Below are 14,407 nucleotides of genomic sequence, written 5' to 3'. Positions count from 1 at the left end.
TGGGGGTGGGAGTGGAATGGAAAGGAAAGCAACACACATTCACTGGGGCTTTTAACAAGTGACCGGAAGGTTTTTGCAATCAATCAGGTCAAAGCTTGATGAAAACTCGAGCTCCCCGAGTGAGAAATAACTCACTCCATTCCCTTTCTTCTCTTTCAGCTTGTCATGAGAATAGGGATGATGAGAGAGAATGAAAACATATCAGATGCCGAAATGCAGTGATAAGCTCACTTTTCAGATGCAGACGGGAAGCCAAAACATGGCACCTGATGAAGGCCTGCCATGAAAGGAATCAATGCCGGAGCTGCTCAAAATAGAAAAGGGCAGAGGGTGTGCGGATAGTTCGCTTGCTCGCTTATTTACTTATTTATTTATTTATTTATTTATTTATTTCGTAAACATTTATACACTGCTTGATGGTAAAAAAAATCAAAGCAATTTACAAAAAAGATAAAAAAATAAAATCAAGAAAAAAATCACAATACTTTAAAACATACAAAAAGTTAAAATACTAAAACAGATTAAAATTCACACCAGCAATTCTAAGCATCTGGATAGGCTTACCTAAACAAGAATGTTTTGTTGTTGTTGTTGTTTAGTCGTTTAGTCGTGTCCGACTCTTCATGACCCCATGGACCAGAGCACGCCAGGCACTTCTGTCCTCCACTGCCTGCCGCAGTTTGATCAAACTCATGCTGGAAGCTTCAAGAACACAGTCCAACCATCTCATCCTCTGTCGTCCCCTTCTCCTTGTGCCCTCCAACTTTCCCAGCATCAGGGTCTTTTCCAGGGAGTCTTCTCTTCTCATGAGGTGGCCAAAGTATTGGAGCCGCAGCTTCACAATCTGTCCTTCCAGTCAGCACTCAGGGCTGATTTCCTTAAGAATGGATACGTTTGATCTTCTTGCAGTCCATGGGACTCTCAAGAATCTCCTCCAGCACCATAATTCAAAAGCATCAATTCTTCAGCGATCAGCCTTCTTTATGGTCCAGCTCTCACTTCCATACATCACTACTGGGAAAACCATGGCTTTTACTATACGGACCTTTGTTGGCAAGGTGATGTCTCTACTTTTTAAGATGCTGTCTAGGTTTGTCATTGCTTTTCTCCCAAGAAGCAGGCGTCTTTTAATTTTGTGACTGCTGTCACCATCTGCAGTGACCATGGAGCCCAAGAAAGTAAAATCTCATACTGCCTCCATTTCTTCCCCTTCTATTTGCCAGGAGGTGATGGGACCAGTGGCCATGATCTTCGTTTTTTTGATGTTGAGCTTCAGACCATATTTTGCGCTCTCCTCTTTCACCCTCAATAAAAGGTTCTTTAATTCCTCCTCACTTTCTGCCATCAAGGTTGTGTCATCTGCATATCTGAGGTTGTTGATATTTCTTCCGGCAATCTTAATTCCGGTTTGGGATTCATCCAGCCCTGCCCTTCGCATGATGAATTCTGCATATAAGTTAAATAAGCAGGGAGACAATATACAGCCTTGTCGTACTCCTTTCCCAATTTTGAACCAATCAGTTGTTCCATATCCAGTTCTAACTGTAGCTTCTTGTCCCACATAGAGATTTCTCAGGAGACAGATGAGGTGATCAGGCACTCCCATTTCTTTAAGAACTTGCCATAGTTTGCTGTGGTTGACACAGTCAAAGGCTTTTGCATAGTCAATGAAGCAGAAGTAGATGTCTTTCTGGAACTCTCTAGCTTTCTCCATAATCCAGCGCATGTTTGCAATTTGGTCTCTGGTTCCTCTGCCTCTTCTAAATCCAGCTTGCACTTCTGGGAGTTCTCGGTCCACATACTGCTTGAGCCTTCCTTGTAGAATTTTAAGCATAACCTTGCTAGCGTGTGAAATGAGTGAAATTGTGCGGTAGTTGGAGCATTCTTTGGCACTGCCCTTCTTAGCAGGCACCAAAAAGAATAGAGTGAAGCATAGCTGTCAATGTTTCCCTTTTTTAAAGGGAAATTCCATTATTCCGAATAGGATTCCTCGCAAGAAAAGGGAAAAGTTGACAGCTATGCAGTGAAGGTGCCTGTTTGATATCAATAGGCAGGGAGTTCCAAAGGGCAGGTTCTGCCCCACCAAACAATTGAGTCCTTACAAATGTGGGGCAGGTGTTATGTGGCCTCTGCAGTATTGCCAGTTCTGCCGATCAAAGCGTTTGAGTGGGCACATGTGGAGTTAGGTGATCATGAAGGTAAAATGGTCCCAAGTCATTAAGGCTTTGTATACTAATAGTAACACCTTGAACTTGGCCCGGTAGCAGGTTAGCAACCAGTGCAGATCTCTGAGCACAGGTGTCGTATGCCAACAAGATCCCACTCCTGTCAGCAATTGTGCTGCAGCATTCTGCACTAGCTGTGGCTTCCAGACTAAGCACGAGGGAAGTGTGGCAGTAGTCCAGTCTTGAAGTGAATGGCAGTAATCCTGTCTTGAAGTAACCAGTGAGTGAACTACTGTGGCAAGGCTTTCCTGGCCCAGGAACAGCCCTAGCTGTTGAACCAGCCGCATTGATAAAAGGCACTTCTTGCCACTGAGGCTACTTGAGCATACAGTGACAGAGCTGGATCGAGAAACACCCCCAAACCTGCTCCTTCAGGGGGCTACAACTCCATCCAGGGTAGGCAACTGGCCAGACATGGGAGCTACACACTAATAGTGCCTCCATCTTGTCAGGATTCAAGCTTGGGTTGTTGTTTTCTTATCCACATCATCCATCAGTGTGACCAAGGGCGACTCTCCTCCACAGCCAGGCCTGATTGGAATGGATCTAAGCAGTGGCGTAGCGTGGGTTGTCAGCACCCGGGGCAAGGCAAGTAATTTGCGCCCCCTAACCCGTGGATTTGTGCCCCCTAACCCGTGGATTTGCGCCCCGTAACCCTAACCCCCAGATGTTGCGCCCGGTGTGGCCAGCCCCCCCTGCACCCCCCACGCTACGCCACTGGATCTAAGATTCCTTCATTGTAGGGGGTTAGATTAGATAACTCTTGTGGTCCCTTCCAATTCCACCATTCTGATTCTATTATTCTATTATTCCAGATCATCTATGTCCTCCAAGAATGCTTGCAAGCTGCCCCACCTCTTGTCCCTTTGTCAGAGTCAATGATTCTTTCTTTTGGCTAAGCAGGGTTTGAGATAAAGTTGAACAAACTTTCTCTGTTTTAAAAAAGGAAACCAAGTACAAATGTTGACCCTGCAAGAGCAAAGAGCAAAATGCCTAGGGAAATTATGGACATTGGTCTCTAGGGAGCCTTTTAGATCAATATTTGTTTGTTTGTTTGTTTGCCCAGCTTTTAACCAAAAAGGCTCCCAGAACCACTGACATTCATAAAGCAAGACAGTCCCTGCCTACAGACTCACCATCTAAGAGACATGACACAAAAGGAAAAGAGAGAGGGGGGAGAGGAGAGGGGGAAAGCAAATTCAGACCTCAATTCTTAAAGTTAAATAGTTGTTGTTGTTGTTTAGTCATTTAGTCATGTCCGACTCTTTGTGACCCCATGGACCAGAGCACGCCAGGCACTCCTGTCTTCCACTGCCTCCTGCAGTTTGGTCAAACTCATTTTAGTAGCTTTGAGAACACTGTCCAACCATCTCGCCCTCTGTCATCCCCTTCTCCTTGTGCCCTCCATCTTTCCCAACATCAGGGTCTTTTCCAGGGAGTCTTCTCTTCTCATGAGGTGGCCAAAGTATTGGAGCCTCAGCTTCAGGATCTGTCCTTCCAGTGAGCACTAAATAGTAGTTGTTATAATTAACAGCACGGGGGGGGGGGTGCTGTTACACTCAAGCCCTGCTTTCAGGCTTTCCATAGCCATCCACTTGGCCACTGTAAGAACAAGATGCTGGGCTCAGTGAGCCATTGGCCTCATCCAGCGGGGCTCTACTTATGTTCTTCATGGTTAATCTGCTGCATGGAATGCTATTGCAATCATCCCAAATGCTCCAAAAAGAACTTTGGTGTGTTTTTCTTCTTCAAAAAATTGTTGTGCCGTGCTATTCTGTATACATTTACTTGGAAGTAAGCCCCCTCTTGTTTCAGGAGGTCCTGTGTGTATAGAGGATTGCAGCCTTATTTCAGAACAAGCAAAAGCAACATTTCCTTTGGAAAGCAGCAAATGAAATATTAAAGGCGCGTCAGATATCCCAGCCTCGTTGCATATCCCCTTTCCCAAAGCCTTGCTTAAAACAACATTGGTGGGGGACTGCTAGTACCGTACTGCTGTTGCTTGCACCCCTTGCACATATTCATGCACAATTGTACACTTCCTTGCTCCCTGTGCCAAGCCTGCCTCACTGTACCTAAGACTGTGTATATACCATACATTTAAAGCACACACACCCCAATAATTCTGTGGGGTTTTTTTAACTCTTCGCAGAGCTACAATTCCCAGGGTCCTTAGCAAACTACAGTTCCTGGAATTATTTCAGAGGGGTGTGCTTTAAGTGCATGATGCATACACAGTCTATGAAAGTTTTCAGCCCAGGATAACTAGAAAGCTGGTGTATCTAGGAGAGATGAATAGCTTTGTCTTGTCTCACAGCTCAGATTTGATGTTTGATATTTTTTTTAAGAACTACCTACTGGGAGCTGAGCCCACTGACACAGACCGTGTTGACATTGCATTGTGGGAGTGAAAAATGGAAAGCTAAAGCTATAAAGTCTGGCTCCGTGCTCTGTCTGGATTGCATATGCGTTGCTCAGATCTATTCAGATTGATCCGGGGGGCATGAATAATGCAGGAGGCATGAGAGGAGTGGGAAAGGTGAATTTGACATGCCCCATGGTATTCCAAGGCCAGCGCTGCTCTGCATATTGAAAATGGGGCTCAGTCCTCCTCGTCGCAGCCCAGTGCAATCGAACTGGCAGGCGGAAGAGTCTTTGCCAGAGAACAGCCTCTTGCAGCTACTCAAGCCAATCTTGCAAATGGCTCAGGAAGGAAGACCAAAGTGGTGTAAAGTGAAGCGTATTCAGGGTGTGCTGTTCATCGCCGTGGGAGGTGGTGGAAAGTCACACAGGCCTTGCCCCTTGGCCCACAGGATCAGGAAGGGCCCCCGGTGGAAATTGGTGGGGAGAGGAGTGTCGGAAGGCAGAGGGCTGTTCAATACCCTCTTCCTCACATCCCTGGGAGGCAACTTTTAGCAGAGAGGGTTACGATTCAAGGAGAAGAGACATTTGAGAAAAAGGGTTTTTAAAATTCTCTTTGAATACAGTTGGCGTGTCCCAATCTCAGTCTTCCAAGGAGGGGCTCTCACAGCAGGGGAGGTGTCAGAGTGTAGTAAAAGCTTCTTAAATGTTTGTGTGTGAAGAAAGCATGAAGCAAGCCTCATAGTATAGCCCATTCTTTTGCTTATAACTGGGATGGTTCAGATAAGATTTCAGAGATCCTTCTCTTTTTGTGATGTGTTCCTGTTCAGTCTGGGCAGACACCCAAGAATATCCACCATCTTACCCAAACAGCTATCCCACTGTCTCTTTTCTGTCATAAGAGTATTATTATTTATTAGTAGCATTCCTTCTGAAGTAGTAATTCTATGTACATCCACCTAAGCAAGCAATTCCCACTAAGTCCCCATCTGTGGTTAACAGTCAATTCCTTTTCCCAGGGAATTCTGGGAACAGTAGCTGCATGAGGTGAATAGGGGTCCCCTAACCACTCTCAGCTGCCTTGACAAACTACAGCTCCCAGGATTCCTTGAGGGAAGCCATGACTATTCAGGTAGTACAACACTGCTTTAAATGTTTAATACAGAAGGCGTCTTAGAGAGCCATTAGAAAGGGACAAGGCTGGTCATACTATGAGGCAGAGTGAGGCAACTTCCTCAGGAAGCAAATGCTGAGGCGTGGGAAGGGCCAGCAAAGTCGGGGATGACAGAACTGTGCTGTCACATAGTCAGTTCTATACCTGCCCTGAGGTACAGCGGAGGCAACCAGTGATGAAGTAAAAATTTAAGTGCCAGTCAGGTTGGATTATGTACATGGAATTTATGGGAAAGGGATGAGCTGCCATCTTGTCTATCACCCCGGGCAGTAAAACATATTGTGCCAGTGCTGATAGGAGAAGTGGATTGAGATTTGATCTTTTGTTTGCCCATTGTGGGAAATACGAAGCACTGTGTAGCAACACCTGTCATGAATTCCCTCAGATTCTTGTATTTACCCTCCTCTCTTGACTTCTTTTGCCCTGATAACTCCAAGGATGCAATTCAGCAGGTGAGAAAGGAAAAAAGGATAAAAGTGGGGGGAGTCAAATGAGAAGGAGAAACAATTACTGTTTTGTCTCCCATTTCTTTGGTGGACCTGAAAACAAAAGAGAGGATCCCCAAGTTGTAATGTGGCAACACTAATCTGTAACTATGGTTGCCTCCACACTGCGAGAGGGATTCAATGTTATGCTGTTCTGATTGTTCCACCAGCACAAGAATTTCTGCTTGCTTGATGGAATGACCCACCCCTCCTCTCCTGTGCACTCTTCTCAGGGTTCTCCTGACAAGATCTGGGGGAGGCATGTGACCACATGGGGCGAAGAGAGGGGGTAAACCCTCCTTGCACTAGCAAGAGCCCTTCAACTGGCTTCTGTTAGAGTGCCAGTTGAGTTGAATATATTTAAAGAATATGGCTGCCCCCAAAGAATCCTGGGACCTGTAGTTTACTCCCTCTCATGTCCCAGTACTCTTAACAAACACCAGTTTCCAGGAATCTTTGGGGAAAACAATGTGCTTTAAATGCATGGTGTGGTTGTGACCTATTTCTTGTTATTCTGTAGTAAAGACACCAAGAAAGGGTAATAGTTCTCTCTACTGATTGGACCTCTTTCCTAAATAAGGAAAAACAACCTCCACAATTCAGAGCCTATACTATAAACCTAAAATTAGGCCTAATTGAGGTCTCAGGTGCCACAAGACCACTGTTCCTCAGGCTTTGTGAGGATTTAGTTTCTGCATGAATAACACCTGACAAACGGGCTTTGGTTGTCACCAGTTCACTTTGTTCTCTGCATATTTTTGACAGAACATTTTGCTCTAATCCCATGTGACCACCGTTGCCTGGCGCCACCAGGCTCTTTTCCTTTAGGATGCCGGTGCCTTCCTGACCCTCCCTATATCTTGCCTACTCAGGTGTCAAGATGTCACTGAAAGTGCAGACGAGTAACATCACAAACAAGAATGACCCCAAGTCCATCAACTCCAGAGTCTTCATTGGGAACCTCAACACAGCAGTGGTCAAGAAGTCAGACGTAGAGACCATCTTCTCTAAGTACGGCAGGGTGGTGGGCTGCTCTGTTCACAAGGGCTATGCATTTGTACAGTACTCAAACGAGAGGCACGCACGGGCAGCTGTCCTGGGGGAGAATGGGAGAGTACTCGCCGGGCAGACATTAGGTAAGGACTCGTTGCCTCTTTCTCTAATATCCTTATTTGGAACTTGGTATGTGCAGACTAAGGTGGATGGGGAACCCTCGGAAAACTGAAGGTCCCTGTGGAACTGGGGGAAGGCCTCTCCCATGTGAAGTTGAAATGAATATCACAGAGTTTTGACTTTTGCATGGAAAGTTGTACTCTTGACATAGAACCTTGAGTTGCAAGGCTAGGAGACCTATGCAAAAATGTGTTCCTGAGGTTGTTTTAAGAGGACTTATGCCATAAGCTCCCTAGCCTTGGAGGAGGCATGAAAGAAAATAGCTTTGGTTTCAGAGGAGTATTAATTTCTGTAGCTGATCCCCTCTCCTCCTGTTCAATAAGCAGCATCAAGAACTAGCCTGCTATTTGTCGAGTTACTTCGCATATACTCCAAAGCAAATGTTGATTTGCGCCCATTTGCTTTCTGCATAAGTAAAACGTTCACACTTTACAACCTTATACTGCAAATACATGCCTCAAAGAGAGGATTACATTGAGGGGCAGTGCTTACATTATTACTGTTGCTATTATTTATTAAATTTGTATACCGCCCTTCGTCCTTAGATTTCAGAGCAGTTCACAACATAAAAATACAAGATAAAAACACAAAATACATGATAAAAACAAGAACAACCCTCCCAAACCAATAACCCTCCCCCCAAACATATTTAAAAGGGTTTAGGATATTCATCAGCCAAAAGCATGATTGAGGAGGAATGTTTTTGCCTGGTGCCTGAAGGTGTACAATGAAAGGGCCAGCTATCAACCACTTAAATAACTGATCTGGTGCCTTTTAACTGATAAATGAATTAACTAATTAATTGATTTAATTAAAACTGCATATTAGAACTAACATTTCAAAAAAGAAGCACAATATTGCAGTAGACAAAAGTTACCGTTCAATGTTAATAAACTTTTATGCATTACCTGTATAGCAGTCACAGGAAATCTAGCCAAATAGCCCCAAAAATAGGTTAAGTCTCTGCTTCATTAGCAGCCTGACTTATTACAGGGGGCCCTTGCTGATTAATCAACTAACATTTTAGTTAATTAATTTGCCAATTAAGCTAACTGCAGCCCTAATTTAAAGGCAGCTAGGAAGCATTAGAGAAGTAGGCCAGCCCTTCTTGTAGGTCATCTGCCCACCTTCTTCTGCTGATTCTGAGTCTTTTGCAACTAACTTGGGCCTATTAGGGGCAATTTGTTGCAGATCCGTTTTGAGTCTTTGCTGCAAGACAAACAGATGTTCTAAAACCAGGTGTGTGGGTGTTCAGGATTTCATTTTCTGCAGTGAGGCTGCCAGCTGCTGAACACGAAGTGATGATGATGTTTGCTTGTAGTATGCGCTACAGCAGCACCGAGAGGTCCCAAATCAAATTAGGCACCTAATGTGGCACACACTGTGAAAAATGCAAAAGGCTTATTCTCAGTGCTTTGGTGCCATGATATGTGACCGCAGCCCCCAATTGTTCACATATTACAAAAAGCAGCCCATCTACCACTAAACAGCCATGAATGATCACGCAGCGCAGGAGAGGCTTTTAATCATAAACTACTAGAAACGAAAGGAGAGAACAGTATAAGCTACCAAATTTCCTTGGGGATAATCCTGATTACCTGCACTGCAAACATAACATGTAAGAAAGCTTACTGTGGAAAATATGTCCTGATGGAAGTGGTTACTTCACTTAAACCTTGCTTTCATTGAAAAGTCTGAATGCTGCATCCAATATAGCTCATTATTGGTATATGCTCTGTGTTAATACAGTAGGTGTAATACTTTGCCCAAAGCCCTTGTTACTGTTGAAAAGTGATAGAATCTTCTCTTTCAGATCACATCTGCTTCTCTTTAAACTCCCTAGCAGCTCAGTACTACAGGTAAATTTTCTGAGGTCTCTGGTTGAAGGATCTCAAGTAGCACAGCTGGGAAAGCCTGGGAAATTTTGAAAGGGTCCATGGCTTATTGGTAGATCACATGGTTTGCATACCCCCATCGTTCTACCCGGACACTGAGGTCCAGCGCCGAGGACCTTCTGGGGGTTCCCTCGCTGCGAGAAGCCAAGTTACAGGGAACCAGGGAGAGGGCCTTCTCAGTAGTGGCACCCGCCCTGTGGAACTCCTTCCCACCAGATGTCAAAGAGAAAAACAACTGCCAGACTTTTAGAAGACATCTGAAGGCAGCCCTGTTTAGTGAAGCTTTTAATGTTTAATAGACTATTGTATTTTAATATTTTGTTGGAAGCCACCCAGAGTGGCTGGGGACCCAGCTAGATAGGTGGGGTATAAATTATTATTATTATTATTATTATTATTATTATTATTATTATTATTCCAAAGATTATAAGGTTCCATTCATAGTGTTTCTCGTTATAGCATAATGGGCCCCATCTGATAAGCTCAGCAGCCATTCTGAGTTAGATGATACAACTACTGTGCCAGAATTATACCTTTAATATGCCCAGCCAGATACTGCTAGAAAGTCCACAATCAGAACTTGATAACTGTTGTTTATGCTCAGAATCTGACTATGTCATTTTCAGAGGTACTGAGTCAACCCTCCTCTGCACATTGGTGCATGAAACCACCCACATAGTTGCCTTTTCTGCTGGAAATGCACAGAGCTTGCTCTCATGCCCAATAGCAACTATGGAACTGGACCACTCACTTGCTATTGCCAATCAGTATGTACCTGTATAAATGCCTGTACAGTTGAAAGAACAGCTCTTGAGTTCCCCAAAGTCAGAAAGGCAGGGAGCTTCCTCCCAATGCAAACAGTAACTTTAAATGGGGTTTTGTCATCAATAATAAAAGGAAATATGAGTTAGAGTCACCCTCTTTAGGTTGATTCATTCTTAAAACAGTTAATCTCTATTTCATCCCATCCTTAGCTATTCTGTCATCTGAGTATTTTAAGCCAGTGGCAAGCAAGATTAGATTTTGCCCAGCTGCATCTAATATCCCTACCTCTTGGAAGGATTAATGATCCCTGTCTCCTAGAAGGGTCATTAAGAGCAGAGCTTTTTCTTTTTCAACCAGAACTCACTGGAACTTGGTTCTGGCACCTCTCAGGTGGGTGCCAGTGCCATTAGAAGAGAACAGGGGAGGCTTTCATGGTGAGTTCCAGCACCTCTTTTTCTAGAAAAATAGCACCTAAGAAGACACATTTCCCTGGGAGTAAGCCCCATGGAACTCATTTTTTAGTAGACATCTATGGGATTTCACAGGAAGATAAAGAACAATGGGTTGGAAAAGGAAGAGTTCAGCTAATCTGACAGAAATAATTTTAGGCAAAGAAGAAAGTTGTATTTTTCTGTTCAAATGAATTAATAAATGTAAGGTGGAGACATAGAAGGCAAGAGAAGTAAATATTCTTAGGTCATGACCTGAAACTTAATCTATTTTTGGAAAATACTGTTCCAAGACTCTTTTAATGTTAGTGATTTCTTGCAAGTCAATGAGGGGAGATCATTTAATATAGTGAGGCTGAGAGCTGAGACATAAGTGACACCAGTTCAAACCTAAGCATGTCTACTCAGAAGTAAGGCCTACTGAATTCAGTGGTGCTTATTCCCAGGTCAGTGGAGTTAAAGATTGCAGGCTAAGGTTCTTTCACCAGCCCACCTTGGGTCTTCTGGCAAGCATAAAGTATGTTCCTTTAAGTGGTTTCTGAGCTTGTTAATTGTGTTCACTGTGAGTTTTGCTAGTGACTGTCTCTTGGGAAAACTCTTTTGAGAGTTGGATTTTGTTCATGTCTATGCTATGCTTTTCATGGAATGTTTTTTTTTACTCACTTTCAGTGTCTCTTGAAATCTTTGATTTTTAAGCTCATGTCAGAGCAATCCAACCAGATTCAGGTGCTGGCAGCAGAACTTTCTGCTTGGGTGTTTTTCACATACTGTATCTTGTTTCCCATAGGGGTTTAGCATTAGTTTACCAACTGCAGGGGAAGAGGGGTTTGAAAGTTTACCTGCTAGAGGCATCACAACGATTTGGGGAACAGGGGAAATTACACACACACACCCTGAGTACCCCACCTTCTTGGTTATTAAAACAGTAACATTAAATACAAATGAATTAAACATAATATGTACCTATGGATGGAGATAAATTTAATTCAGTTCATATTTGCAACTGAATTACCTAATTTTCATTTTCTGAAACAATACACAAAACACAGCCATCCTTCAAAATTCATCCTTGGCTGAATTTTGTAATAAAGTTGTCCAGGCAAGTAACATGTGCAAAAATGCATGCATTAAAGGAAAGTGTTAATAAAAATGCATATATTGGTGAAAATAACATACAGAAATGCATTGTATTAGGTAGAATTGCCTTGCAAAAATATGTACAGTGAGCAAAATTGCATACAAATTTTTATATTTATGAGAAATTCCCACTGAAATGCTGATGGAATCTTTTTTAAAAATCAAGATTGCAAGATGATGTGGGAATAGAGAGAACAGAACTTAAGGCTGGAGAAATGAGAAGCTGAGAGAATCCAAAAAATTGATATGCTTGTCCACTCCTAAATGTAGCTTGGCCCAAGCAAACTATTACAACGTGGGCTGCACAATAAGGTGGTTGTGCCTTTCTGCATTTTGACTGGTATTAGGAAAACAAACTTTTCACATCTGTCTCAAACTTCCCCAGCCAATGTACTGGAGGGTCCACCCGCAATAGTGACAGCATCTAACTCGGTATCTGTTTGCTTGAAATGAATTGTTTCTTACAGTAACATTTTTATTTTTGTATGTGTGCAGTGCTTTGAAATGTCACCCGCTGAGCAGCTCTTGTCACCAGGCATAAACTGAGAATTGTTGCTGAAGATAGCATTCTCCATCAGAAATTGGCATTTTTGATCTCCCAGTAGGTGGTGGCGATATTGAAGGCGGCAGGAGTGCTAGACACGCCTGTGCAGAGGCCCAAAACCTATTCCCACCCTGTGCAAAGTCTGGCGTAACAACCTGAAATGAGAACTCAGAACATTTTGCTATCCTTTTAGAAAACAGATATTGCCATTGTATTATAAATCTTCCACAGACACACACACACACACACACACACACACACACACACACACACACCAGTGTGTGGCGTGTGGTAGGGGAAGCAGTTCTCCAAAGCAACATGCAATGCTCTCTGGTTATCACCTTATTCTTATGAAAACCTTAAGCAGAACTGAAATGCACCTTGCAATTTATTTTTATTTATATGCTGCTTGGGGGGGGGGATTTAAGCCTGTAAGACCTGATGCCACCCCACCCCCACCCACCATGGCCCCCTCCACCTCTTCCCCCCTTTTCTTAATAATAATAATAATAATAATAATAATAATAATAATAATAATAATAATTTATTTATACTCTGCCCATTTGGCATGGTTTCCCCAGCCACTCTGGGTGGCTTTCAACACAATATTAAAATACAATAGTCTATTAAACATTAAAAGCTTCCCTAAACGAAAGCTTCATAATGTAACACTAATTTCTCAACAAATGAAACTGATCTGTAGAAAATGTAACTTGAAAAAAAGAGACATTGCACATATTTTTGCAAACCAAGAAATCTTTAATAAAAAATACATTTTTAAAAAAGCCTGTGAGCAGTTTACATAAAATAACATGAAACCTTCGCAAGAAATAGCAATGAAAATAACAAGACTTTGGAAACTGACAATGAAATCGCCAAAATGTAGGTAAAATCAAGAGTTTCAAAAAATAAAATGGAATAAAATTACAAGTCTGGGTAGGCTTGTTTTAACAGGCAGTGAAAACAGCTCTATGACTGGGCCTCCCTAATATCTTTTTTTTAAAAAAAGATATTAAAGTTTTTAAAATATAACAAAATGAAAAATAAAAAGAAACAAAATACAAAATACAACATAAAAACAGTTAAAAAACAAATAATTTTCCATAACATATCTTCCTTACACTTATTTCCCCAGACCTCCTCATACCTCCCTTCTTTGTATTCCACTTCAATTTGTTAGTTCAGCAAATCCTTACCATTAAGCTTTTACCCATTTGTAAACCTTTTTTTTCGTATCTCCTAAAGCATTACAGCTGGAAACCCCTTAGTTTCTATCCAACATCCTTCTAGCATTCATTAATTTTACAATATTTCTGTAAATAGTCTTTAAATTTCTTCCAGTCTTCTTTCACCATCTCTTCTCCCTGGTCTCGGATTCTGCCAGTCATTTCTGCCAATTCCATGTAGTCGATCACCTTCATCTGCCATTCTTCTAGAGTGGGTAAATCTTGTGTCTTGCAATACTTTGCAATGAGTATTCTTGCTGCTGTTGTAGCATACATAAAAAAATTTCTGTCCTTCTTTGGCACCAATTGGCCGACAATGCCCAGGAGAAAGGCCTCTGGTTTCTTCAGGAAGGTATATTTAAATACCTTTTTCAGTTCATTATATATCATTTCCCAGAAAGCCTTAATCTTTGGGCACGTCCACCAAAGGTGAAAGAATGTACCTTCTGTTTCTTTACATTTCCAACATTTGTTATCGGGCAAATGATAGATTTTTGCAAGCTTGACTGGGGTCATGTACCACCTGTATATCATTTTCATAATATTCTCTCTTAAGGCATTACATGCCGTAAACTTCATACCTGTGGTCCATAACTGTTCCCAGTCAGCAAACATAATATTATGTCCAACATCTTGTGCCCATTTAATCATAGCAGATTTCACCGTTTCATCCTGAGTATTCCATTTCAACAGCAAGTTATACATTCTTGACAGATTCTTAGTTTTGGGTTCTAACAGTTCTGTTTCTAATTTTGACTTTTCCACCTGGAAGCCGATTTTCTTGTCCAAATTATATGCCTCCATTATCTGATAATAATGAAGCCAGTCTCTCACTTTGTTTTTTAATTTTTCGAAACTCTGCAATTTCAATTTGTCTCCTTCTTGTTCCAAAATTTCCCAATATGTCGGCCATTTGGCCTCCATATTGAGCCTTTTCTGAGCTTTTGCTTCCATTGGTGACAACCACCTTGGG

At 42.3% G+C, this 14,407-nt stretch overlaps 1 protein-coding gene across 3 annotated transcripts in view; it reads left to right on the top strand.

The window, feature by feature from the left end:
* The window catches only part of RALY (RALY heterogeneous nuclear ribonucleoprotein), a 212,689-nt gene that overhangs the window by 165,726 nt on the left and 32,556 nt on the right, over positions 1 to 14,407 (top strand). For all 3 annotated transcript variants that reach the window (XM_081196676.1, XM_081196678.1, XM_081196677.1), the window contains exon 3: positions 7,118 to 7,381. In XM_081196676.1, coding sequence (XP_081052802.1) covers positions 7,126 to 7,381 — 256 coding nt within the window. In that variant the 5' untranslated portion in view covers positions 7,118 to 7,125. The remainder of the gene's footprint in view (positions 1 to 7,117; positions 7,382 to 14,407) is intronic.

The sequence above is a fragment of the Podarcis bocagei genome (genome assembly GCF_964188305.1).
Source record: "Podarcis bocagei genome assembly, chromosome: 5".
In the NCBI taxonomy this organism is placed as follows: domain Eukaryota; kingdom Metazoa; phylum Chordata; class Lepidosauria; order Squamata; family Lacertidae; genus Podarcis; species Podarcis bocagei.
This window is presented reverse-complemented; position numbering and strand designations above follow the sequence as displayed.